The sequence below is a fragment of the Lissotriton helveticus genome, chromosome 3_1 (genome assembly GCF_964261635.1).
Source record: "Lissotriton helveticus chromosome 3_1, aLisHel1.1, whole genome shotgun sequence".
Lineage (NCBI taxonomy): Eukaryota > Metazoa > Chordata > Amphibia > Caudata > Salamandridae > Lissotriton > Lissotriton helveticus.
In genome coordinates, this window is record NC_136061.1 from 341,951,194 (window position 1) to 341,975,925 (window position 24,732).

At 50.4% G+C, this 24,732-nt stretch overlaps 1 protein-coding gene across 3 annotated transcripts in view; it reads left to right on the plus strand.

Annotated features, from left to right (window-relative positions):
* Nucleotides 1–24,732, plus strand: part of ZSWIM7 (zinc finger SWIM-type containing 7) — a 753,195-nt gene that overhangs the window by 66,456 nt on the left and 662,007 nt on the right. For 2 of the 3 annotated variants that reach the window (XM_078683591.1, XM_078683593.1), the window contains exon 2: nucleotides 2,264–2,359. In XM_078683591.1, the coding sequence (XP_078539717.1) occupies nucleotides 2,284–2,359 (76 nt within the window). In that variant the 5' untranslated portion in view covers nucleotides 2,264–2,283. Of the gene's footprint in view, nucleotides 1–2,261; nucleotides 2,360–24,732 lie in introns of all 3 variants that reach the window. The other variant, XM_078683592.1, reaches the window with a different exon arrangement.

A 24,732-nucleotide genomic window follows, 5' to 3' on the forward strand; every position in this document is an offset into this window, starting at 1 on the left:
CTTCCGGGTCACTCTCTTACCTGCAGGTACCTCCACTGACCCTAGGGCACTCACTTACATGGGCCCCCAACATAAGGAGACCTAGGTCCCACTACACGGACTGACCAGGGATTACCACTGATATGTTGTGACACAGTGAGGTCAGTCCTTGACACCATGGCGACCTGTGGGCGGCATTACCGTTTGCTACTGACATGTTGTGACACTGAGAGGTTAGTCCTTGACACCTTGGCGACCTGTGAGCGTCATTACCGTTTACTACTGACATGCTGTGACACAGAGAGTTTAGTTGTTGACACCATGGCGACCTGTGGGCGACATTACCGTTCACAATTAACCTGTACCTTGCAACACAGGCACCCAAAGGGACCCCTTACATCATGGCCGCCACCCGCAATTAGACACTAGCCTTGTTCACAACTACGTGTACCTCATAACTATCTAATCTATTTATCGCCTATTCGTCTAACCCTTTGGTTTCAAACATTATGCAAACGTCCAATTAACTGAGGTAATCCACGCTCTTTTTACCGCTTTTTACATGGGGCGGTAAGCCAGGGCAACAGCTGCTCTGCAGTGTTTACACCAGCTTAAGATGGCCGCCACACACTCGGCTCTGCACACGTGACCTTGGGCAGGGGGCGGCTACCCAACGCGTCACGCTGAACGCCCGGCGTTGTTGAAATGACCCGCGCCGCCGAGCTCAAACATCTACTCGAGCTCGGCGGGGATGGGTAGGTCACAACGCCCGGACGCAGAAGACTCCAGGTGAGTGCTTTTAGCGCTTGACAAATGGTGAGCGATCAGCGCCAATACAGGTTTTTCTGGCCTCATTCAGTCCACCCACATTTAAGGCAGGGACTCGCTTTTCATTACCGCGTTTTCTCCTACCCCTTCTCTAGCCATACCTCGAGGGCTTAGCTCTGCAGTTCAGCCCTGCCGAACACTCATGTGGCCTCTAATATATGACCACTAGGTGAGTAGGAGCTTCTACATATGCGAGTTTTTTACCCATGCCTGTTTAAATGTTTTATGTAGATCACAGGGAGAGTGCTACTATGCCCACTAAGTTACCAAGTGGTGTTACACATAAGACCTGCCTAATACCTGACATTCTACAGGCAGGCATTGATATTAAGACTGCTGCATTTTTTAACACTGCATTCTTAACACTGTATTTTTACATTGTTGTTTTAAAACTATCACCCTCACTATTCACGGTCCTCTTCACAGTTCTAGTTATTGTGTGTGCACTTCACTTTGACTTTGCACGCTCAATACACTTGGCATGCGGTGGATGTGTAAAATAACGTTCAATACCACCAGCATGTTAGTAGATTTTCTTTCTGGCAATATTGTGACCTACTTTTTTGTTTAACTACTGTTTCCTTATCCTTTCTATAGGCATAGGAGGATCCACTAAGGTAACAATACAACACGTATGATACTAGCATGTTGTTGTCTTCACTTTGGTCCTGAAGAATCGCGGTTAATATACCATTAGCGAGAAACATGTTGACCACATGCACAGCTAGTTTCTACTAGGGGTCACACAACATAATAGGCTGACACCTAGGCAACTAGCTTCACCTTTTAACTGTAGCCAGGGGACCCCTAGAATAAAGTCCATTCCGGTACCCCTTGTTACATTTTAGCCGCCTTATCATAGGAATACACTACCCTGCCCACATACCCCCACTTCACCAAAAGGCAGTTGGAAAAAGATCTCCGCCAAAGAGCCCCTCTCTGAGGTGTGCCCGTCGGGGATTGCACCGCCTCCCCGACGAGGAGCAACCGCCGATGATGAAGCATGACACTCCTCGGGGTGTGTGAGGCAAATACATCCAACATAATGGATGCCCCAGGGTATCATTTAATTCCCCTTCTTGGTCACGCCAGCTAACTATTTCCCTCCCTCCTTTTCCTCATGGAACAGTGCAGCAACCCCATTTTTTGATTTACCATGAGGTGCTTGCCATGAGGTGCAGGGATTTTCAAACACTCCCCTTTCTCTATGGGAGCTTGTGCTGTGGGTATTTTCTGCCCGTAGCACAAGCTCCCATAGGGAAATAGGAGTTTGCGACCCGACCACGTGCGTTCGCATTGTGATAAGGTGTGCGGAACCACCGACCTATGGTCAGTCAGTTCTCACGAGATAACATAGTAATAGGCCCCTTAGTGTCTAATGATTCTTGGCGTTATTCTGCTACTTTTTACATCGGTGTTCTTTACCCTCTGACTTTCAGTGTACTTCTTTTTTAAGGGCTGTGAAGATATTACAAAATGGAAACTCTATTGCCTGCTGTGGCAGAAGAGCTCCTAAAAGAGGTGAAGAAGGCTTTCCTGGAGACTTCACAAAGTAAGTGGAAGAATTTAAATCATTAATTTCTTTAAACTTGTTAGAAATTAGTTCTCAACTTGTTATAAAATGCTATGCAAGGCAAACTGACCAAAAAATCTAACTCCTAAAGGGAGAAATAGTGTATTGTGACCTATTGGCAAGCAAACGGCATGAGAAGAGTAAAAATACCAACTTTGGGGAATGTTTGAATTCAGGTATGAAACCACAGCCAGTACGTTAATCAACCAGGCCGGAAAGTATACTCCAGTGACTTGTGGTCTTACTCACTATTGAATATCTACATGGTGCCAGCACAGATATCTGAAGATATAAAACTCTCTGTAATCAAACCAGGAGTTTTCACAGTTGATCTATCCGGCCCAGACCAAGGCTTTCTGAAAGTCCACGTGAAATTCATTTTCATACAATGAACCTAAATCAGAGGTAATTACATACTTAGTCCCTCATAACGAGGGGCCTGGTAAATGGGCTAGAATTCACCAATCTCATATTTACAGACATCTGGGTAGTGGTAAATTTGGGGGTGGTGAAAATCTGGCCCATTACACGTTAGACCATGAGTATCCACTATGGGATGAGGATTTGCCAGGGAACTTGTTAATTCTGGTCCGAATTCCCCTGGTCATTCCTCATATTGCCCCTTACTTTTACACTGAGATTTAGGCTGCTTTTAGCAGCTGAAATCTCTGGTGAAAGTAAAGAGTTCCACAATGTTCTAGCGGCTCTCATTCATATTACTGATAGGGCCAGTAACTGCTAGTCATCATGAGGGTTTCACTTAATATCCTGAAAATGTGTTGTGGCCAGCGTTGCACACCTCTGACGTATTACGTGTCACACCTTTCGAATGTCAATATACTTCCTGCTTCCTCTCCCTAATTTTGTAATTTTTTTTATAAGAGTACTCTGAGATGGCTAACTGATGGTGTCAGGGCTTCACAAAAAGCCATCATAAAGAAAAAATTAAGGAAGAGCAAGACCACACGCTTTCTTCCACTGTAGAGACCTGTTTTAATAAGGTAGTTGCAGACTAAATTATCTCAAAGATACCTCATTAGTATTAAATGGTATATGCAGATGGTTTGTGCCTTCGTTTTCAATTCAACTGCATGGTTTAAATTAATGACAAACCGCACATAACCAGCAGGGGCGATTTCATACCATAGCGATTTAAATAATGAGAATCAACAACAGGTTGAAGAGAGGTCCAAAATCCCAGACCGGAGGATGCTCATCATAGGGCACATGAATAGCACCACCTCATGTGTCTTGCCAAAGCTGCAGGGCACAACGCTTCCGACTGACCTGGGAACACCTCAGAGACAGAAGTACACTTTGGAGCAGGCTGATAATGTCTCGGCACCTCTCCAATTCTGGACACATTAGTCATGTTTGCACAGGCATATAAAACAAAGGGCGAAAGGAGACAACTGTGACTCTAGCTTGGTCGTATTATGGCACAAGGGCAGAACCTCGTGTTATATAAATCCCAGGTATCCACATAATTGTGTGACTGGCAACTGCCGTTCACTATACAATCCTTGTCCTACCCCACCCTGTGAGCCTCAAATTGGAATTCATAAAATTGTGTTTAATTAACGTGGTTGGGTCGCAAATAGATTAAATGCATTCTATTTTTCATTATGAAGTTTTAAAATGACATAACAAGGCCTTAAATCTATTTGCATATATTGAACTGTGCACATTTTAAATATGCTTTCTCATTTGTCTGCATCCTCTGGTAAAAAAAAAATATCCTTCAAAGAGGTGCGTCCTGGGAGATCTGAAAAGAGTGGGGTAAAAGGTTCTAAAATGGTTAACAGGGAATCCAGTTGTTTCGTTGTCAGGGCCTCATTTGCCACCAGATGCTCCAGAGTGGATGGTTTCAGGTTTTGAGGTAGAGTTAGAGGACCTATCCACTTCTTTAAAAGATTTATGTGATAGGTTTGGGTGTGATTTGGGGTGACCTGTAGCCGGTAGGAGGTGTTTCCTACGGTCTCTACCACCCGGTAGGGTCCCTTCCACTCGTTTTTTACCTTACTGATAGATGTTGGTAAGTACACTAGGGCCCAGTCACCAATCTTTAGGGATCTCCATTTTTTTCCTTTGTCGTATTGTTGTTTTTGCTGGTGTTGGGCCCTTTCTAGGTTCGTCATGGCTAGTTCTCTCAATTTGCTCAACCTTGTTTTCAGATGTTGGGCATACTCAAGGAGTTCACTTGTATCATTTGTCTCTTTTTCCCAGGCCTCCCTTGTCATTTCCAACAGTGTCCTGGGTTGTCTTCCATACAACATCTCAAAGGAGGAACACCCCAGGCTACTTTGAACCTGTCCCCGGATGACAAAAAGAGCCAAGGGAAAGAGCCGATCCCAGTGTTTCCCCTCATCTGACAACATCTTTTTCAAGGTTAATTTTAAGGTCCCATTATATCTCTCGACCAGGCCATCGGTCTGAGGATGATGGACGGACGTGCGTAAATGCCGTACGTCTAACATTCTACAGACCTGGGTCATTCATCTCGAGACAAAAGGGGTCCCCTGATCGGTTAGTATCTGTCGGGGAAACCCTACTCGTGAGAAATACTCCACGAGTTTGTCAGAAATGCTGGCTGTGGAAGGAGATTTTAAAGGAAAAGCTACTGGGAACCGAGTATGATAGTCAACCAGAACCAAGACATACTGATATCCCTTGCTGGACTTAGGCAAGGGACCGATAAAGTCCATGCCTACCCGCTCAAAATGCTTTCCTACAATTGGCATGGGTTGTAGGGGAACACCAGGGGGTTGTAAGGACTTTTCCTTTGGCATAGAGGGCATTCCTGGCAATAAGTTGTTATGTGGGCATATATTTCAGGCCAGTAAAAGTTCCTTAGTAATGTGTGGGTGGTTTTAAGGGCTCCTACATGGCCTGCTAGGAGGTGGGAATGTGCAAAGAAGCAATAGCTGGGGTTCCTCTTGAGGGCCTCCTATTCGATACAATAGCCCATTGGTTATTCAAAAATGGGGATAGGTAGTTCTATTAAGATCCTAGGACAGTTGGGCTTGTTGCCAAGCCTGGGTCAGAGTGGGGTCGTTGACTTGGGCCCATCGGAACCCTTCGACGCCTTGCCAGGGTTCTTGGGTCAAGAGGGCTCTGGAAGTTTTTTCTACCCCCTTGTGCTGCTCCTGTGGGTACTCTTTTATTCTGGCCAAAAACAAAGAGAGAAACTGGGGGTTATCTATGCCTAATATGAGCTCTTCAGGAAGAGAGGAAAGAACCCCAACTGTTACCCGGTTGATTGTTCTCCCTGGGTGTTGGACCCGGCCTCATGGCGTGGTCCTACCCCTCCCGCATGGCGGGCCCAGGACGATATCCGCCCCACACCAGACCTCGGGCGGCCCCTTCGGCCTGATCCTGCACGCCCCAACCCCACAGGGCCGGCTACCATCCCGGTCCACCTGTGCAGGCCTGACCCCAGCGTAGGCCCATCACGGCCTCAGCACGAGGCCGTGCCCGACTCCATCTTGGACCCGCCACGTCACAACCACGTGGCCTCGGCCCCAGCCCAGGCCCCAGCGAAGCCCCGACATCGAGGCACCAAGATCCACCCAGGTGGTCGAGTAGCCACTCGACAGATCCCGGAGGAAGGGGAGTTTCGATGGGCCTCCAGCCGTCCCCGGACGCCTGGTATCGATCGCCCTCCGGCCTCCCTGGGCGCTGGCTCCACCCCCCTGCTGGGTGTCTGGACACCATCATCCCGGCCCCTCTGACCCCCAGGCGCGAGGGTCCGGACTTCAAAGACCTCCAGACCTATATCCGGGGCAACCCTGGATTAAGACTTCAGTTGTATCCTGGACTGGAAGCCCTGCTGACGCTTTCACGGCCGACACCAGACGAACTCATCCGTAACCCGACGACCTTCTGAGAGCCTGCTGGCGCTGCCGCGGCCTATCTTGCTGAACCATCTGAGAGCCTGCTGGCGCTGCCGCGGCCTACCTTGCTGAACCTTCCGAGAGCCTGCTGGCGCTGCCGCGGCCTACCTTGCTGAACCTTCCGAGAGCCTGCTGGCGCTGCCGCGGCCTATCTTGCTGAACCATCTGAGAGCCTGCTGGCGCTGCCGCGGCCTACCTTCCTGAACCTTCCGAGAGCCTGCTGGCACTGCCGCGGCCTATCTTGCTGAACCATCTGAGAGCCTGCTGGCGCTGCCGCGGCCTACCTTGCTGAACCTTCCGAGGGCCTGCTGGCGCTGCCGCGGCTCGAGCATCTCGGAACCCCCCAGCTCGAGGATTGAGAGCTGTGCGTAGGGTATCCCTTCCTCCGCCCAGAGTAAGACTGTCCCGCTACCTTACCCCCCTTTAAGAGACTTTCCAGATCCCTCGATCTGCTTGTACATACTGCCAAGAACCAGCAACCGTTTATTCCCTATAAAAGCTTGAGAACGTAACTTCTTGTGTGGTGTCCATCTGTAGTGTTGTGATTACTCTGCTGTACGATCCTAGGAGAGGACCCTCATTCAGGAGGCCTCTCAGCAACCGCTCGGCTACTCCTCGACGGAGAGGTGGACCTAGGGGTGGTCAGTCAGACATCTTCTGCCTCGCCCGGGGACGCCTTTCTAACATTGGTGGCAAGCGCTGGGATCCGAGCCCACGCAGATCGTACAGAGAGTAATTCGCTCACTACCAAGAAAAAACCACTGCAACCATGAGCACAGAATTCCAGAAAGAGAAAATGGAAGACTACAGTCACAAGGAGCTAAAGCAATTCTGCAAGGACTTAGGCATCGCTACCACTGGCTTAAGTACTAAAGAAGACTTTAAATCGGCCCTGCAGGCCTGGGTGGACGCCGGCGAGGCGCCACCCCCGAGGGAAGATAACCCGGGCCCGAACGGAGGCACGGAGGCTGCGACGAACCCAGCGGGAGGGAGACCCGCGAACCCAGACACGGGCCTCTCCCACGAAGATGCCAGAGAACGAGAGAAGAACCGGCTCCACGAATTGGAGCTCGTTCGACTCAGGCAAGAAGGAGAGATCCAACTGGCAGAAAAGAAGTTAGCCCTCGAGCAGCTACGGCTAGAAGGAGACCTAGAAGAAAGGCGAAGACAAAGAGACCTCGAGGAGAAGAAACTCCTGCTCGAGCACGAGCGCGTCCTCAAAGAAATGGAATTTAAAGCCAAGGCAAACAAGACTGATCGCTCCGGGGGGAAGACCTCACCTCCCCCGGGGGACACAAAGGTGCACATACCTAAGGATGTCGTCAAAGAGTACTATAAGAACGACGACATCCAACAGTGGTTCAAAGCCTACGAGGTCGCCATGACCGCCCATCGAGTACCCCTCAAGGACTGGGGCGCCGGCCTGTGGGGGAAGTTCATCAACGAAGGAAGAGACGCCCTGCTAGAGCTCCCCGACGCCGAGATGACCTCGTACGAGCACATGAAGACCGCCCTCCTCACTCGCTACGGACTCACCCCCGAGATGTACCGGCAGCGATTCCGAGACTGCAAAAAAATCCCCGGTACCACGTGGGTGGAGTACGTGAACTATTACAGCAGAGCCTTCGAGGGGTGGACTCGGGGCTGTCAGGTCACCACCTACCAGCAGTTGGTCGACCTCATTCTGTGGGAACATCTATCCAATAACTGCTTCATCGAACTCCGGCAACACCTCCTCGACAGCAAACTGACTGAGCCACGAAAACTCGCTGTCGAGGCGGATAGATGGGCGAGCACCCGAGTCGGCCGGGGTCCGACGGAAGACTCCGGCCGGGGATCTACGGGAAACCACCGACCCCGAGGCGGCAGAGTAGGCCAGAGCCGGGGACGAGACGCCCCCCAGGGGTCTTCCCTTGCCTCCACGTCGCCACCCTGGGGCCAGAGAGGGGGCCCCCCAGCCAGACCAGGGCCCCGCCCGAATGGTACGTGCCACAGATGCCAGCGACAGGGTCATTACGCAAATGACCCCCTCTGCCCGATGAATCAGCGACTCGGCACCACCGGGCCCCCAGCCCGCCAGATAATGGCCGCGGCCATGGGTGAAGAAGGTAGTGAGGAAGAGGACAACGGCCCCGAGCAGGCCGAGTGGGAGCCCGCCGCCATGACCTTAGCCTGCCTGGGGACTCACGACCTAATCCCCCGAGGCCCGATCCCCGGCAACACCCAGAAGTACCGCCAGTGGGTCACCATCAATGGTCGCCGAACCGAAGCCCTCCGTGACACTGGAGCCAGCGTAACAGCAGTCCGCTGCCATTTGGTGACCGCCGAACAGATCCTTCCTAACGTCCTGTGCCCAGTCCGGTCCGCAGATAACTCAGAGACTTTGTGCCAGATTGCCCGCATCCACTTCAAGTGGGGGGGAGTGTCGGGCATGCTAAAAGTGACTGTCCGCGACGACGCCCCCGTGGACTGCCTCCTTGGGAACGACCTGGAAAGTTCCCCCTGGGCAGGCGTCGAAAGAAGAGAGCACCTAGGGATGCTAGGCCTTCCCGAGTGGGTCTGCGCGACCACCCGCTCCATGTCCGCCCGAGCCTCCACCCCAGCGGGGGAAGCTTCGACTGAAGAGCCGGAGTGGCCCGCACCGCCGCCACACGTCATCCCCGAGGACCCTGGCCTGGAACACGGCTCCCAAGAGCCCGACCAAGAAAACCTCCCCGAGCTCCAACACCTCCCTGAACTCGCGCAATGGCGCCAAGAAGGGGGTCCCACTCGCGAACAGTTCCGGCAGGAGCAGAAAACCTGCCCCTCCCTTGAGGGGGTCCGACAGCAAGCCGCTACTCAAGCCGCGGGATACCCCGCGGGGTCCCACTGGGTCTATTGGGACAACGACCTTCTCTACAGTGAACAGAAGATTGCCGAACTAGGGGCCAGCCGGGTGCTGGTCGTGCCCCTCCGATTCAGAGACTTCCTCCTAAACTTAGCACATGATGTGCCCCTCGCCGGGCACCTGGGGCAGGACAAAACTTACAGCCGCCTGGTGACCCATTTCTACTGGCCGAAAATGCGGAACGATGTGCATAACCACTGCAGGACCTGCCCGACCTGTCAAGCCAGCGGAAAGAGCGGGGGGAAGGTGAAGGCCCCGCTCCAACCTTTTCCCGTGGTCACCACCCCCTTCGAGCGAGTGGGGATCGACATCGTAGGGCCCCTGGATCCTCGCACCTCGCAGGGGCACCGCTTCATCCTCGTCCTGGTGGATCATGCTACCCGCTATCCCGAGGCCATCCCCCTCCGAACCATCACGGCCCCCGTGGTGGGCCGAGCCCTCATGAGCATCTTCTCCCGAGTCGGCTTCCCTCGGGAAGTCGTGAGTGATCGGGGCTCCAACTTTATCTCGAAGCATATGCGGTCCCTCTGGCAGCAGTGCGGGGTCGCCTATAAGTTCACCACTCCGTATCATCCCCAAGGAAATGGGCTAGTCGAACGATTCAACAGGACACTGAAGGGGATGATCAAGGACCTAGAGGAGCCCCTCCGGCGCAAATGGGATGTCCTACTGCCTTGCCTCCTGTTCGCCTACCGAGAGGTACCCCAGAAGTCCCTGGGGTTCAGCCCTTTCGAACTCTTGTACGGGCACCCGGTCCGAGGTCCCCTCAGCCTGGTCAAGGAAGGCTGGGAGACGGCAGTCCGAGATGCCCCACCTGATGTCTACCGGTACCTCCTGACCCTACGCAATCAGACTCGGAAGTTTCGGGAACTTGCCGAAGCCAACCTGGAGGCTAGTCAGGAGGAGATGAAACGCTGGTATGACCAGAACGCCTCGTCCATCGAATTCGAGCCGGGCCAGCAGGTCTGGGTCATGTCCCCGGTCGAACCTTGTGCCCTCCAGGACAAGTGGACGGGGCCCTTCAAGGTGGTGGAGCGCAAGAGCCCCGTCACCTACTTAGTGGACATGGAATCCCCCAGGAACCCCCTCCGGGTTCTCCACGCTAACCGACTCAAGCCGCACTTTGCACGCACTGAACTAAGTCTGCTGCTGGCGACCGATGACGGAGCGGAAGACGACTCCGACCCACTACCAGACCTCCTCAGCACCTCCGAGAAAGACGGCTCCTTCGAAGGGGTCCGGCTCTCCTCTACCCTGACCCCAGAGCAGCAACAAGACTGCCGGAAGCTGCTGGGGCAGTTTGCGGATCTGTTTTCCCTCACTCCGGGGGTCACCCGGTGGTGTGTCCACGATGTGGACACCGTAGACAGCCCGGCCGTGAAACACCGAGCTTTCCGAGTACCCGACCGGGTTCGGGCCTGCATCCAAACAGAAGTGGCCAAGATGTTAGCTCTGGGGGTAGTCGAACCCTTCAACAGTCCCTGGGCCAGTCCCGTTGTCCTGGTCCCTAAAGCCGCCGCCCCCGGGACAGCTCCGGAGCTCCGGTTTTGTGTTGATTACCGGGGGCTGAATGCAGTCACCAGAACCGACGCCCATCCTATCCCCAGGGCAGATGAACTAATCGATCGCTTAGGAGCTGCCAAATTCCTCAGCACCTTCGATCTCACGGCGGGGTATTGGCAGATCGGCCTCACCCAGGGGGCACAAGAACGATCAGCCTTCTCGACCCCCAATGGCCACTATCACTTCAAGGTGATGCCCTTCGGCATGAAGAACGCACCAGCAACCTTCCAGAGACTCGTGAACCAGGTGCTGGCCGGACTAGAGGAGTACAGCGCTGCCTATCTCGATGACATTGCTGTGTACAGCCTTCACTGGGGTGAGCACCTGACCCACCTCTGGACGGTCCTGACGGCCCTTCGGCGGGCCGGACTCACCATCAAAGCCAGTAAGTGCCAGATAGGCCAAGGGACTGTGACCTATCTGGGACACCAAGTGGGGAGCGGCCACGTGGCTCCCCTCCAACCAAAGATCGACGCCATCCGGGACGAGCCCCCAGTCACCCAGACCGCCGTCCGAGCCTTCCTGGGGCTCACTGGATATTATCGGCGGTTCATAAAAGACTACGGGAGCATTGTGGTGCCCCTGACCGAACTGACCTCCAAGAAGCTACCAAAGAGGGTGCACTGGACCCCTGCGTGCCAAACGGCCTTTGAGACTCTAAAGACTGCCATGTGCACCGCCCCTGTGCTCCAGGCCCCCGACTACAGCAGAGAGTTTGTGGTCCAGACCGACGCCTCGGAGCACGGCATTGGGGCGGTCCTGTCCCAAGTCAACCCCGAAGGAATCGACCAACCTGTGGCCTTCATCAGCCGACGCCTGCTGGCGAGAGAGCAACGCTGGAGCACCATCGAGAGGGAAGCCTTCGCCGTGGTGTGGGCCCTCAAGAAGCTCCGGCCCTACCTCTTCGGCACCCACTTCCGAGTCCAGACCGACCACCAGCCCCTGCGTTGGTTGATGCAGATGCGGGGAGAAAACCCGAAGCTGCTGCGCTGGTCCATCTCGCTGCAGGGAATGGATTTCACCGTGGAGCATCGGCCCGGCAACGACCACGCCAATGCTGACGGCCTGTCCAGATTCTTCCGCCTTGGCGAGGAGAATCCCCAAGAAGATGGGTGACTCTCCCCTGCCTTCAGCTGGGGGGGACGCGTGTTGGACCCGGCCTCATGGCGTGGTCCTACCCCTCCCGCATGGCGGGCCCAGGACGATATCCGCCCTCCACCAGACCTCGGGCGGCCCCTTCGGCCCGATCCTGCACGCCCCAACCCCACAGGGCCGGCTACCATCCCGGTCCACCTGCGCAGGCCTGACCCAGCGTAGGCCCATCACGGCCTCAGCACGAGGCCGTGCCCGACTCCATCTTGGACCCGCCACGTCACAACCACGTGGCCTCGGCCCCAGCCCAGGCCCCAGCGAAGCCCCGACATCGAGGCACCAAGATCCACCCAGGTGGTCGAGTAGCCACTCGACAGATCCCGGAGGAAGGGGAGTTTCGATGGGCCTCCAGCCGTCCCCGGACGCCTGGTATCGATCGCCCTCCGGCCTCCCTGGGCGCTGGCTCCACCCCCCTGCTGGGTGTCTGGACACCATCATCCCGGCCCCTCTGACCCCCAGGCGCGAGGGTCCGGACTTCAAAGACCTCCAGACCTATATCTGGGGCAACCCTGGATTAAGACTTCAGTTGTATCCTGGACTGGAAGCCCTGCTGATGCTGTCACGGCCGACACCAGACGAACTCATCTGTAACCCGACGACCTTCTGAGACCCTGCTGGCGCTGCCGCGGCCTATCTTGCTGAACCATCTGAGAGCCTGCTGGCGCTGCCGCGGCCTACCTTGCTGAACCTTCCGAGAGCCTGCTGGCGCTGCCGCGGCCTACCTTGCTGAACCTTCCGAGAGCCTGCTGGCGCTGCCGCGGCCTATCTTGCTGAACCATCTGAGAACCTGCTGGCGCTGCCGCGGCCTACCTTGCTGAACCTTCCGAGAGCCTGCTGGCGCTGCCGCGGCCTATCTTGCTGAACCATCCGAGAGCCTGCTGGCGCTGCCGCGGCCTACCTTGCTGAACCTTCCGAGGGCCTGCTGGCGCTGCCGCGGCTCGAGCATCTCGGAACCCCCCAGCTCGAAGATTGAGAGCTGTGCGTAGGGTATCCCTTCCTCCGCCCAGAGTAAGACTGTCCCGCTACCTTACCCCCCTTTAAGAGACTTTCCAGATCCCTCGATCTGCTTGTACATACTGCCAAGAACCAGCAACCGTTTATTCCCTATAAAAGCTTGAGAACGTAACTTCTTGTGTGGTGTCCATCTGTAGTGTTGTGATTACTCTGCTGTACGATCCTAGGAGAGGACCCTCATTTAGGAGGCCTCTCAGCAACCGCTCGGCTACTCCTCGACGGAGATGTGGACCTAGGGGTGGTCAGTCAGACATCTTCTGCCTCGCCCGGGGACGCCTTTCTAACACTGGGCATTCAAGTGGCAAAAGGGCAGCGGGATAGGCCTTAACATCCCCATGAACACACCTTATGTGGACTTTTTTCCCATGGAGTAGCTGTCCTGGCTGTACCAAATCCCTTCAAACTACCGATTGCCTTCACCCTGAGTCAAGGAGAGCATTAACGGGAACATTGTTTAAGCGAAGACTTACATAGAAGCATGCCCCCATCTCTTCGGTGTATAGCAGAGAACGGGGCGCATAGCTCACATCCATGGGTTCTTCTGTTCGCTTTCGAGGACAAGTGCGGGAAATGTGCCCCCATTCACCGCACTCGAAACACTGGGGACCTCGGTTTAAGGGTACTTCTGGTCTGGGGTATCTGCCTCTTTCTGGATCTTTTATGGGTCGAAGGGGTTTCCTTGGAGTGGGCAAGGGCCTAGAAGACTTCTCAGGCTCCTAGGAGGGACCTCTGTTCTGGGCTCGTGAAAAGGAGGCAGCCATTTCAACAGCTTGTTCCGGAATTAAGTTAGAATGCTGCCGAAGCCAACGTTGGGTGGGATAGGGTAAGGCTTCAATGAATTGTTCTAGATATATAGCATGCATAACCTGTTCCTTGGTGTTTACTTCAGGTTTCAGCCACTTGTCTGCTGCTATTTTCAGTTTGAAGTACAAGGTTTTTTGCAGTATCCCCGGGTGCTCCCTTCTCTTTACGGAATCTCATCCTATAGGTCTCTGCATCTAGACCAAGATGGTCAAGGATTATCGCTTTAACCTCTTCATAAGGGGTAACGCCTGCTGGATTAGCAACCTGGTAGGCTGCCTGGGCGTCGCCTGTTAATAAGGGTGCAAGGAAAAATGGCCATTTTGCCACAGGCCAACCCGAAGCCCTCACCGCCCTTTCAAAATGTAATAAGAAGGCGTCAGGGTCTTTTCCTGCTACATATTTCTGTAGTGCAACAGTGGGAACAGAGGCCATGGATTTGCTTGTTTTCTGTCCAGTAGCAGAATGGGCTGCTTCCTCCCCGACACGTAATATAGCGACCATCTGTCTCTTCATGAGGTCTTTGAACATTTCCCGATCCACCTGGGCCGAGGTGAGTTGTCTTTCTACAACCCACTTTCTTTTGGCCCTCGACCATGTGTTGTATTAAATTTTCCATTTTCTGCTCCCAATGGAATCCTGGAAACTGGGCAGAAACACCACTTCTCAGGGTTTGCCAAATGAGACCCCAAAGAGCACGTGGTTGAATGCTTCAAATCATGATTTATTTCTAAACAACAAAAGATAATCAGGGCGGAATCCGGGTTTCTGGAAGGTATCCTTCGGTTGCTGCCTTCCCTCAGTCCGCTCCTGGCGTGTACCATCTCCGGGTAGCTCAAACAAAGAAAAAAACAAGCACTACTGTTCGTGCAATACTCGCGGCCCGTAACCAAATGGGTAAAGGTGTGAGGGACAATACACCGCCTTCTGAATACAGTGTGGAATGGGGCAATCCGTCACCAGGGGGGAAAAGGAAAGTAGAGTAGGCGCCCATTTGGTCTAAAGATTTCACGGACGCAGCGTGGTGCCATGTACCCCGGCTACAGCTGATGCCTGTGCACCCACCCCACACCCGTGTCCCCACAAGCGATCACGCACCTGTTGAAGCCACGACCCTTCTGGGCCGTGGCAGGGTGCTGCGTCCTCCTCCTCACAAACGTTGGCGCTCTTTGGCAGGCAACCGTCCTCCGTTTCGCTCCTTCGATCAGCCAGTCGTCCTTCGGCGTCTTCACGGGCTTGACTGGAAGCCTCTTCTCCCTTCCGGTATTGGACACTCCCTCCTGCGTCCTCCCGGCAGATCTCGCTCTCGTCGTAGAGCTCACCCGGCCTACAGGGGGTGTCTCCCGAATCCTCCGGTGGTACCTTAAAGGGCCAACTGTAGGCTTGCATCGGCTCCTCACTGTCCACAGAACTCAGTGGCTATAGGGGAGAAAAGAGAGCACTCGGTAGAAGTGTCTCCAATCTTGGGCTTAGGGACTTTGGCATCCGACAGAATGGCAAGGGAATAATAGGCGTTCCTCCCTTCTTCTGATGAGCTGGCAACATTCCACATACCCATCAGTTGGTAGTGTTCATAGCATTGTGGGTATGATGTAGCATTTGTATGAAAGTGTTATTGAGGTAGGACATTCTGTGTTTTTGTTAATGGTAGGGAAGAGTATAGTAAAAATGTTTCGTGGGGACAGGAGTAGTAGCGGGCAATAGTGTTCGAGCCGAAATCCCTTTTTCCATTGTCCAAAAAACTGCTGCCAATATTATCAATAGTATGATCAGAGTCACCATACACAGAGTCTTGTCTTTGTTTTGCAACTACAACTTAGATCCCAATTTCTGTATCTCTCCCTCTCGGTATCGATACAACCACAGGTCGGAGAGAGATTCAGGCAACACTGAACATGTATCACAACCCCCTCTGACCCTAGTTCAGTCGATTCTGTGATCCTACTGTGTCGCAGCCGAACCATTCCACTAATTGAAACTGGTCCTCCGGTATCTCTATCTGCTCCTTCCCTTCCTTGGTCGTAAATCGCACATTGTTGCTGAAGGCTTAGTTTGATCAGGAAGCAAAGTATCTTCATTCAGAGGAGCAACACTTTTCTGAGTCTGTAAGATATCTTTCAGATCCTTTCTGCCTTCTGGCTGGAGCACAGTTACTGGGATTTGCTTGAGTCTGTAAGATATCTTTCAGATCCTTTCTGCCTTCTGGCTGGAGAACAGCTACTGGGATTTGCTTGCAGTGCACCGCATTTATCCAGTGGCGTCTGTTGGTGACACGGACAGCAGTTCGAGTCACAAGCAGGATCTGTTCAGGATTCTTCCAGCGAGGCTCCAAATTCTTAGAACGCTGGGAGTTTTTTATAAGAACATCTTCTCAAGGGTGAAGAGCATGGGCCGGATCCTCTGATTTGTCTGGAATAGCTTCATGCACCTGCTGATGAATCAGATACAGTTTTTCAGTCAAGTTTTTAAGATAATCACTCAAAACAGGGTACTGTGTTTATTTAATCATATTTGGCCTTGGGGGTCCCCATACATTTATAGGCCTACCAAAGACCATCTCATAGGGAGAAAGTCCAATCTTACTATGTGGGATGGAACGAACGGATAATAACGCTAGAGGCAAGGCATCTGGCCAGTTAAGGCCCGTTGTTGCTTGTATTTTTGCTAGTTTTAATTTCAAAGTGGCATTGTACCTTTCTACCAAACCCACTCCCTGAGGATAATTAGCAGCATGAAACTTCTGCTTTACCCCTAAACCCCTCATTAGGTACTCTATTATCTGGCCAGTAAAGCGGGGGCCGTTGTAGCTCCATAGGACTCTACAAACCCCAAAACGGGGGTAGAACTCCTTTAACAATATTTTGGCTGTTGTCAAGGCTGTGTTGTCTTTGGTGGTATAGGCTACCCATTTACTGAAGGAACAAACCACAACTAGTACATACTTGTTACAGCGCTCTAATTGAATGTAGTCCATTTGGAGTGCTTCAAAGGGAACCTGTGGTGGAGAAAATCCACCAGTAGGGGTTGATATTCCCTTCCCAGGATTGTGCTGTAAACATATCATACAATTTTTGACCAAATGCTCAGCCGTTTTCCGAATGTGCTTATTATCCCAAACCTGTTCTAATTGGGAGTTGGTGTTTTTAGCACTAACGTAAGTAGGTCGATGAGCCATAGTCACAAAAGGCAATACATAGGCATAGGGCAACTTCCATTTTAACATATCTTTGGACCTCCAACATCCCTCATCATCCAACTCTCGTTCCGTTTGTCATTCTGCCCTTTCTTGTTCAGTGGCTGACTGTTGTATTTCCTTAATCTCTGTATACATGTTTTCCCATCTTTCAGCTTGGGATCGTAACGCATACATTTTGCTCATGAGTGCACTTGCAGTCTCTCGTGCAACTTCGTCAGCAAAAGCATTTCCTTGTCCCCCCTTGTCTGTAATTTTCTTGTGGGCACTACATTTGATAATGGCTACAATCTTTGGCAATGTCAAGGCAATAAGAAGACTATTTACCAATTCGCCATGCTGTATTTTATAACCATGGGAGGTTAGGAATCCCCATTCCTTCCAGAGCTTGCCAAAGTTGTGTGCCACACCAAATGCATACTGGCTGTCCGTATAAATATTTACTCTTAATCTCTGACTGAGTTCGCAAGCCCTCAAAAGCGCAATGAGTTCAGCTGCTTGAGCAGATTTTTGAAGGAATAAGGGCTGTTTCTAACACTGTTTGTAATGTAGTTATGGCATAGGATGCAGAAGTGGTGGTATCAGCTAGTCCTAAACAAGAACCATCCGCCTATAGTTCTCCCTCAGGGTCTAATAAATGTGTATTCTTCAGATCTATTCTTCCCTTAGTCTGTTCTTCTGTGAGGAAAATACAATTGTGCAAATCATGAGCTTGTTCAGCTGGCAAAGGTAACAATGTAGCTGGTTTCAATGTCAAACATCTTTTATGTGTGATATGAGGTGTCAAAAGCATAGGTTTGTAGCCTGTGAGTCTAGCACTAGTCAAGTGTTGTGTCTTAGTCTGATTCAGGAGTGCATCCACAGAATGTGGTACCATGACCATAAGCTTGTTACTCAACTCTATTCCCTCAGATTGTCGTATAGTAATCGCTGTGGTGGCAACTGCTCTGAGACAACCTGGAAGGCCACTGGGTCTAATACAGGTGAGAAATAGGCACAGGGACGATGCCATATGGTTGTCAAAATTGACAATGCATATCATTCTCTCTCGTGTACATATAGTATGAAAGGTTTTGCATAGTCGGGAGTGTCTAATACTGGAGCAGAACAAAGAGATGTACAAAGCTGCTGATATGCTTCCTGACATTCAGACGTCCATGGTAGAGGAGAGGGAGTGTCTTTAGTAACAAGAGACAAAAGAGGTTTGATAATAAGTGAGACGTTCGGGGTCCACTGTCTACAGTAGGAAGCAATACCAATAAATGCCATGACTTCTTTTTGGGTACTTGGAATAGGAATTTTTAGGAAAGTTTGAATCCTGTCTTTAGTCAAAGTGCGGCTTTCCTTAGACAAGAGGTGACCTAAATAAGTGACCTCAGACTGACAATGTTGCAGCTTATTCTTCGAGACTTTATGTCCCTTAACTGCAAGGCGATGCAATAGAGAGAGAGTGGCCTCTTTATAATGCTTAACTGTGTCTGCGGCTAACAAAATGTTATCGACATATTGCACAAGTGTAACTCCTGGTGGCAAAAGAAGTTCATCCAACTGTCGCTTAAGTGCCTGACTGTAAATGGTAGGGCTTTCTGTATAGCCTTGTGGAGCCCTTCAAAATCAAAATGAGTGGCCCGTAACGAAAACCCAAAAAGATTTCTACTGTTTTCATGTATAGGAATAGAGAAAAAGGCATTCTTGAGGTCTATCGGAAAATACAGTGGCTGCAGGTGGGACTAATGTCAACAAAGTCATGATATCAGAGACAACAGGATATTGAGGAATCACTATTTTGTTAATTTCACTCAAATCAATCACAAATCTGTAAATCTTATCCCCCTGTTCCAACGCCCCGTTTTAGAATAGGGCTATTGCATACATTAGAGGAAACTTCCTCAATAACTCCTGTACGTATCATGTCGTCAATAATAGATATCAATGCATCCTCACTTTCTTTTGATATTTTGTATTGCGGGACCCTTGGTAAGGAAGCATCCTCTCGAACCTTTATATATATACTGAAGAAATGTCCATTCTTCCCACATCTGTGTCAGCAGTAGCCCAAACACATGAAGGAACAGAATCCAGATCCGAACATGAGGAAGAATTTTATTGCTTAATCAATGTCTTTTTCCCAAAAATGACACGTAGTCCAGATGGGGAACAATGTATAGTAGCATGGAAATATTTCAAAAGATCAAGTCCCATCAGATTATCTGGAGCATGTGGGGGAAGTAAAAAGGGGGCTCTAGTGATGAAATTCTCAACCTGCAAATGTAGTTTTTGGGACACAGGGCTTGGAGTTGGTGTTCCATCAAACCCTATCGATGTGATCACTTGGCCAGACAAGGGTGTCCCAGGGACCAGTTTTTGAGATATCGCACTACGGGTCGCCCCTGTATCCACTAAAGATTTCTGATCCTGCCCAAGTATGGTGGCTGTTATATAGGGCCCTGACTGATCTACAGGTATCTCAACTGGTCCTCCTTGTCTTACGAATCCTCTGATTCCCAATCCTCCATAGAATATTGATTATTTCGTTGATCAAAATAATATCCTGACCTATTCCTCCCTGAAGCTTGAGCTTGCTGTGGCTGCTGTCGGGGAGCGTTAGTCCCTTCGATTACTATTCACTTGTCCCCTTTCTCTCCCACCAGCAGCTAAAACGGGACAAACAGAACGCCAATGTCCTTTCTCCTTGCAATAAGCACATTGATCCAGCGCTAGTGGAGTTTGTCTGTGCGGTGGCCCTACTGGAGGTGCTTGTCTATAATTCTGACCATAATTTTAACCACGGCCTTGACCTTGAGGTCCATATGCCTGAACCATCATTACCTTCGTTTTGAATTCTTTTAGAATTCCTTCTTTTCGTTCTTGCTCAATGGTCACCTGAATCTGATAATACCGAGCCATATCTAATATAGCTTTTGGGGTTACTGAAGCCCATGTACTCTCAGAATTCTTTAAGCGCACCAATATCTCAGGAAGTAAATTTCCCACAAATCGATCTACAAATAAATGTGCACCCGTAGGTGTAGATGTATCTTGCCCACTAAAATCGTGGAACACTTCCTCAAAGCGAGTAAAGAAATCAGAGACAGCCTCTCCCTATTTTTGTTTACAAGCAGTGAGAAGTGCCCAATCTTTTTTCCTGGCCGAAACCTTCATTTTTATGTAAGTAAGTATGTTACCAGGCAAATCCAGTATAAGCTGACTAGGTTTCTGGCCAGGTTTCCTATCCCTATCTGCTATTATTATGCCATCCCAATCTCCTCCCAAATCAACAGCAGGATCCTGTTTCTGGCTAAGTCTCCACATATCTGGTGGCAAGATCATACCAAAAAACATATCAATATCTGCTAAAGTCATGATACAAGAATCAATGGCTGCCTGTACATGATCATAAAATCCTCTAGGATTTTTCCGTATATCTGGTAAGGAAGCTTTTAAAGTAAGTACATCTGCCTTTTCCAGGGCGTATATATCCAATTATACAAAAAATGGGCTCTAGCCTCAGCACTATTTGGGTCATCATTATCTGCATTCCATTCCCGGAAGGGACCTTGGCGCAGCTTCCCTCATAGGTCTTATTCGAGGAGAGGAAGAGAGTTAATTACGGTATCCAATTATCGTTGCTATGGCAGGGTTAACTCTACTTACAGGGAAGGCTACTATCTGACACTGTCAATTAATAACTCTAACATCGTCAGGACCATTCTGTCCTGTAGTCCTCGCCCATTGAACCATAATTTGATGAGAAAGCTTATCTAGGAGACCAAGAAGCTCACCCTCAGAGAAATCCTGTGTCTGATCTTTCATTTTTTCTACTTCCATTTCTAGATCACTCAACCAATTTATTATTATTATTATTATCTTTATTTAGATATAACACATATATCTTTAAAAGAAGGTTACAAATTTCACATTATGTATCAATAAATAAGATAAAAAAATCAATGAAGAATAAAAACATGGTCAGTTAAGTCATTTTAAAAACAGAAATTGTCTTCTCCTAAGCCTCTTAATATTGAATAAAATAGCTTGAAGCATGATATATAGAGAAAAAAATCATCTCTTTCACCCTTTTATGTTATACTCGGCATCGATGGAATACTGTTTTTAGGACGCAACCGACATTCCTGAGGCTACTGATCGTTTTATATTAACCTCCCTAGAAGTTGGAGAGTGGGAGGGACACTTTAACAGTGCCTCTTTTGATTGAAATTACGGTATGCTTGCAGAATGAAGTTTATTAATCTTATGTTTAAAGATGTGTTTTCAGGATTCAAAGCTACCATGATAGCTTGCCTGCAAGTCCTGGCACCCAGCCTATTCCATTCTGGTTTAAGTCTCAGCCTACGTTCTGAATTAAAAGCTGGGCAGAGGCAGATCACATGCAACATAGTTTCAGCTGTTTTGCCACACCCTCTACAAGTTAAATCTTCCGCGTTGCGTCGCCAGGAGGGTAAATCTTTCAGGAATCGCCAGTCGCTCATTCTAATGGCGATAAGGCTGCGTTTTAGGTGGAGTGAGTATGTACAGGCCAGATAGGAGGCGGGGGCTAGCCGTCTATAAGAGTTTACGAGAGCCCAGGCGTGACTACGTTTCAAAAAGAGTGCTTTATCGGTGATACTTGAACTCATTCTCACACACTTTTTGATCCCAATTTTAAATGCTGTCTGACTAGGATTCAGGGCCCACAGATCACTTGCTGACATTTGCTGAGTCCCAGGCACTCCACACCACTGGAAGCAAGCTAGCCGGGCTGATGAGAGGTGTTACCTCGAAACCGGGCCGGTCCTCGGATGCTTGTTTCCGTTCTGGGAAGGACATGGCTTTTGTAGTTCGGACTGGACTGTTCCCATGGGGCAACAGGGTCAGCGCTGATTTGCATATCGCCATTGTCTAACCCAGGGTGGTGTGGAGTGGAAAAACGATGGATTTGGGCCCAGATCTTTTGACTGGGGTGAATGTGTGACATTGATCCACATTCTGTCCATCATTGTTGTTTTTGCAGTAACCGCTCTAAGTGTACTGGGGATGCTCAGACGTGAGTCCCAGGCACTCCACACCACTGGAAGCAAGCTAGCCGGGCTGATGAGAGGTGTTACCTCGAAACCGGGCCGGTCCTCGGATGCTTGTTTCCGTTCTGGGAAGGACATGGCTTTTGTAGTTCGGCCTGGACTGTTCCCATGGGGCAACAGGGTCAGCGCTGATTTGCATATCGCCATTGTCTAACCCAGGGTGGTGTGGAGTGGAAAAACGATGGATTTGGGCCCAGATCTTTTGACTGGGGTGAATGTGTGACATTGATCCACATTCTGTCCATCATTGTTGTTTTTGCAGTAACCGCTCTAAGTGTACTGGGGATGCTCAGACGTGAGTCCCTGGCACTCCACACCACTGGAAGCAAGCTAGCCGGGCTGATGAGAGGTGTTACCTCGAAACCGGGCCGGTCCTCGGATGCTTGTTTCCGTTCTGGGAAGGACATGGCTTTTGTAGTTCGGACTGGACTGTTCCCATGGGGCAACAGGGTCAGCGCTGATTTGCATATCGCCATTGTCTAACCCAGGGTGGTGTGGAGTGGAAAAACGATGGATTTGGGCCCAGATCTTTTGACTGGGGTGAATGTGTGACATTGATCCACATTCTGTCCATCATTGTTGTTTTTGCAGTAACCGCTCTAAGTGTACTGGGGATGCTCAGACGTGAGTCCCAGGCACTCCACACCACTGGAAGCAAGCTAGCCGGGCTGATGAGAGGTGTTACCTCGAAACCGGGCCGGTCCTCGGATGCTTGTTTCCGTTCTGGGAAGGACATGGCTTTTGTAGTTCGGACTGGACTGTTCCCATGGGGCAACAGGGTCAGCGCTGATTTGCATATCGCCATTGTCTAACCCAGGGTGGTGTGGAGTGGAAAAACGATGGATTTGGGCCCAGATCTTTTGACTGGGGTGAATGTGTGACATTGATCCACATTCTGTCCATCATTGTTGTTTTTGCAGTAACCGCTCTAAGTGTACTGGGGATGCTCAGACGTGAGTCCCAGGCACTCCACACCACTGGAAGCAAGCTAGCCGGGCTGATGAGAGGTGTTACCTCGAAACCGGGCCGGTCCTCGGATGCTTGTTTCCGTTCTGGGAAGGACATGGCTTTTGTAGTTCGGACTGGACTGTTCCCATGGGGCAACAGGGTCAGCGCTGATTTGCATATCGCCATTGTCTAACCCAGGGTGGTGTGGAGTGGAAAAACGATGGATTTGGGCCCAGATCTTTTGACTGGGGTGAATGTGTGACATTGATCCACATTCTGTCCATCATTGTTGTTTTTGCAGTAACCGACATTTGCTGAATGGCATCTATAAAGAGACGGCCGTATGTTCCACCTGGTTTTTTCTGGGTTATTTCTTGCCAGACTAGGCATTCTAATGTATTGCGGTCCGCTTGTCTTAGTTTATGACAGAGATTAAGATATGCCCCGATGTTGGAGGCATCGTAGTTTATCAGTCCCATCTCCAGTCTTATCTGTGCAGCAGATGCGGAATTTGGCAGCTGGAGAACCTTTTTATAAATTTGGTTGTGTGCTGGTTCAAGGCTGTATTCATTTCCCCCCTATATAACTCTATGCCATACGATAGAGTAGGGCCAATTTTTTCTCTCATCTCCTCCAAAAGAGGCGATAGAGTTGGGCCTGAGAGATTTTTTGCAAGCTTGCCTAGTGATACCGCAAGGGTTATTGCTTTGACTGCGATCTCGTTACGCTGCTTTCTAAAATTGTATTTAGAATCCAAGTGGACGCCTAAATATTTATACGACTGGCCTATTACAAGGCTTATGTTGTTGAATGACCAACCACCACCTGTATGTCGTTTCTTGCCGAAAGGGACAACTTGCGTTTTTTTTATGTTGACCTCTAATTGGTTAATAGTCGTATAGTCATGCAGTTTATCAAGAAGCCTTTGTAGGCCGACCCTAGTGAGACTAAAAAGGACAAGGTCATCGGCATACAAAAGGTTGCTTAGACCTAAGCCACCGACTTTTGGAGAATGGCTGTTAGTATCGTCCAGGGTCGCCGACAGATCTGCTATAAACAGGTTAAAGAGAAGGGGGGCCAACACACATCCCTGCTTCACGCCTCTAGTTGTCATTATTTTCCGCGAGAGATGTGTGCCGAACCCTAGCTTCACCCGAACCCATGTACGAGAGTGGAGTTGGATAATTGCCTGTAATAGATTCTCTGGAATCCCCCACTTCCTTAATTTTGCCCATAGAGCCTCCCTGGGGACTCTATCAAAGGCTGCTTTGAAGTCGACAAAGCAACAAAACACTAACCTAGATGTTAGTAGTGCCTTGTCGACTATGGTTGAAATTGCTAGCAAATTAGTGCTGGTCCCTGAGTTTGCAACAAACCCTGTTTGATTCATTGGCAACAGTTTATGGTCCTTTGCCCATAACCTTAGATCCTCCAATAGGGGGCCTGCATAGTGCTTGGTTTCAAAATCCAGGAGGGCAATGAGTCTGTAGTTGTTCGGTTGGGCACGTGATCCTGATTTGTAAATTGGGTGGATTATGGCGCCCCGCCATGAGTCCGGGATTGTTGCTGTTCTCAGAGCGTAATTGAAGAGATTAGTTAGTGTTCCGGACCAGAAAGCAATGTCAGATTTAAACAGGCTCTGTGGTAGGCCATTGGGGCCCGGAGCCCCATCAGGTCTTGCTTTTGTCATTGCTGTGGCTACTCTTTCTTGTGCCACCTCAAGGTCCATGTTGGCGGGGTGTAAGCAGTCGGCAGGTAGACTCCGTGTGGTGGCAGGCCCATGGCTAATCTCATTTAAAGAACTGCTTCCTTTGGAATCTGGG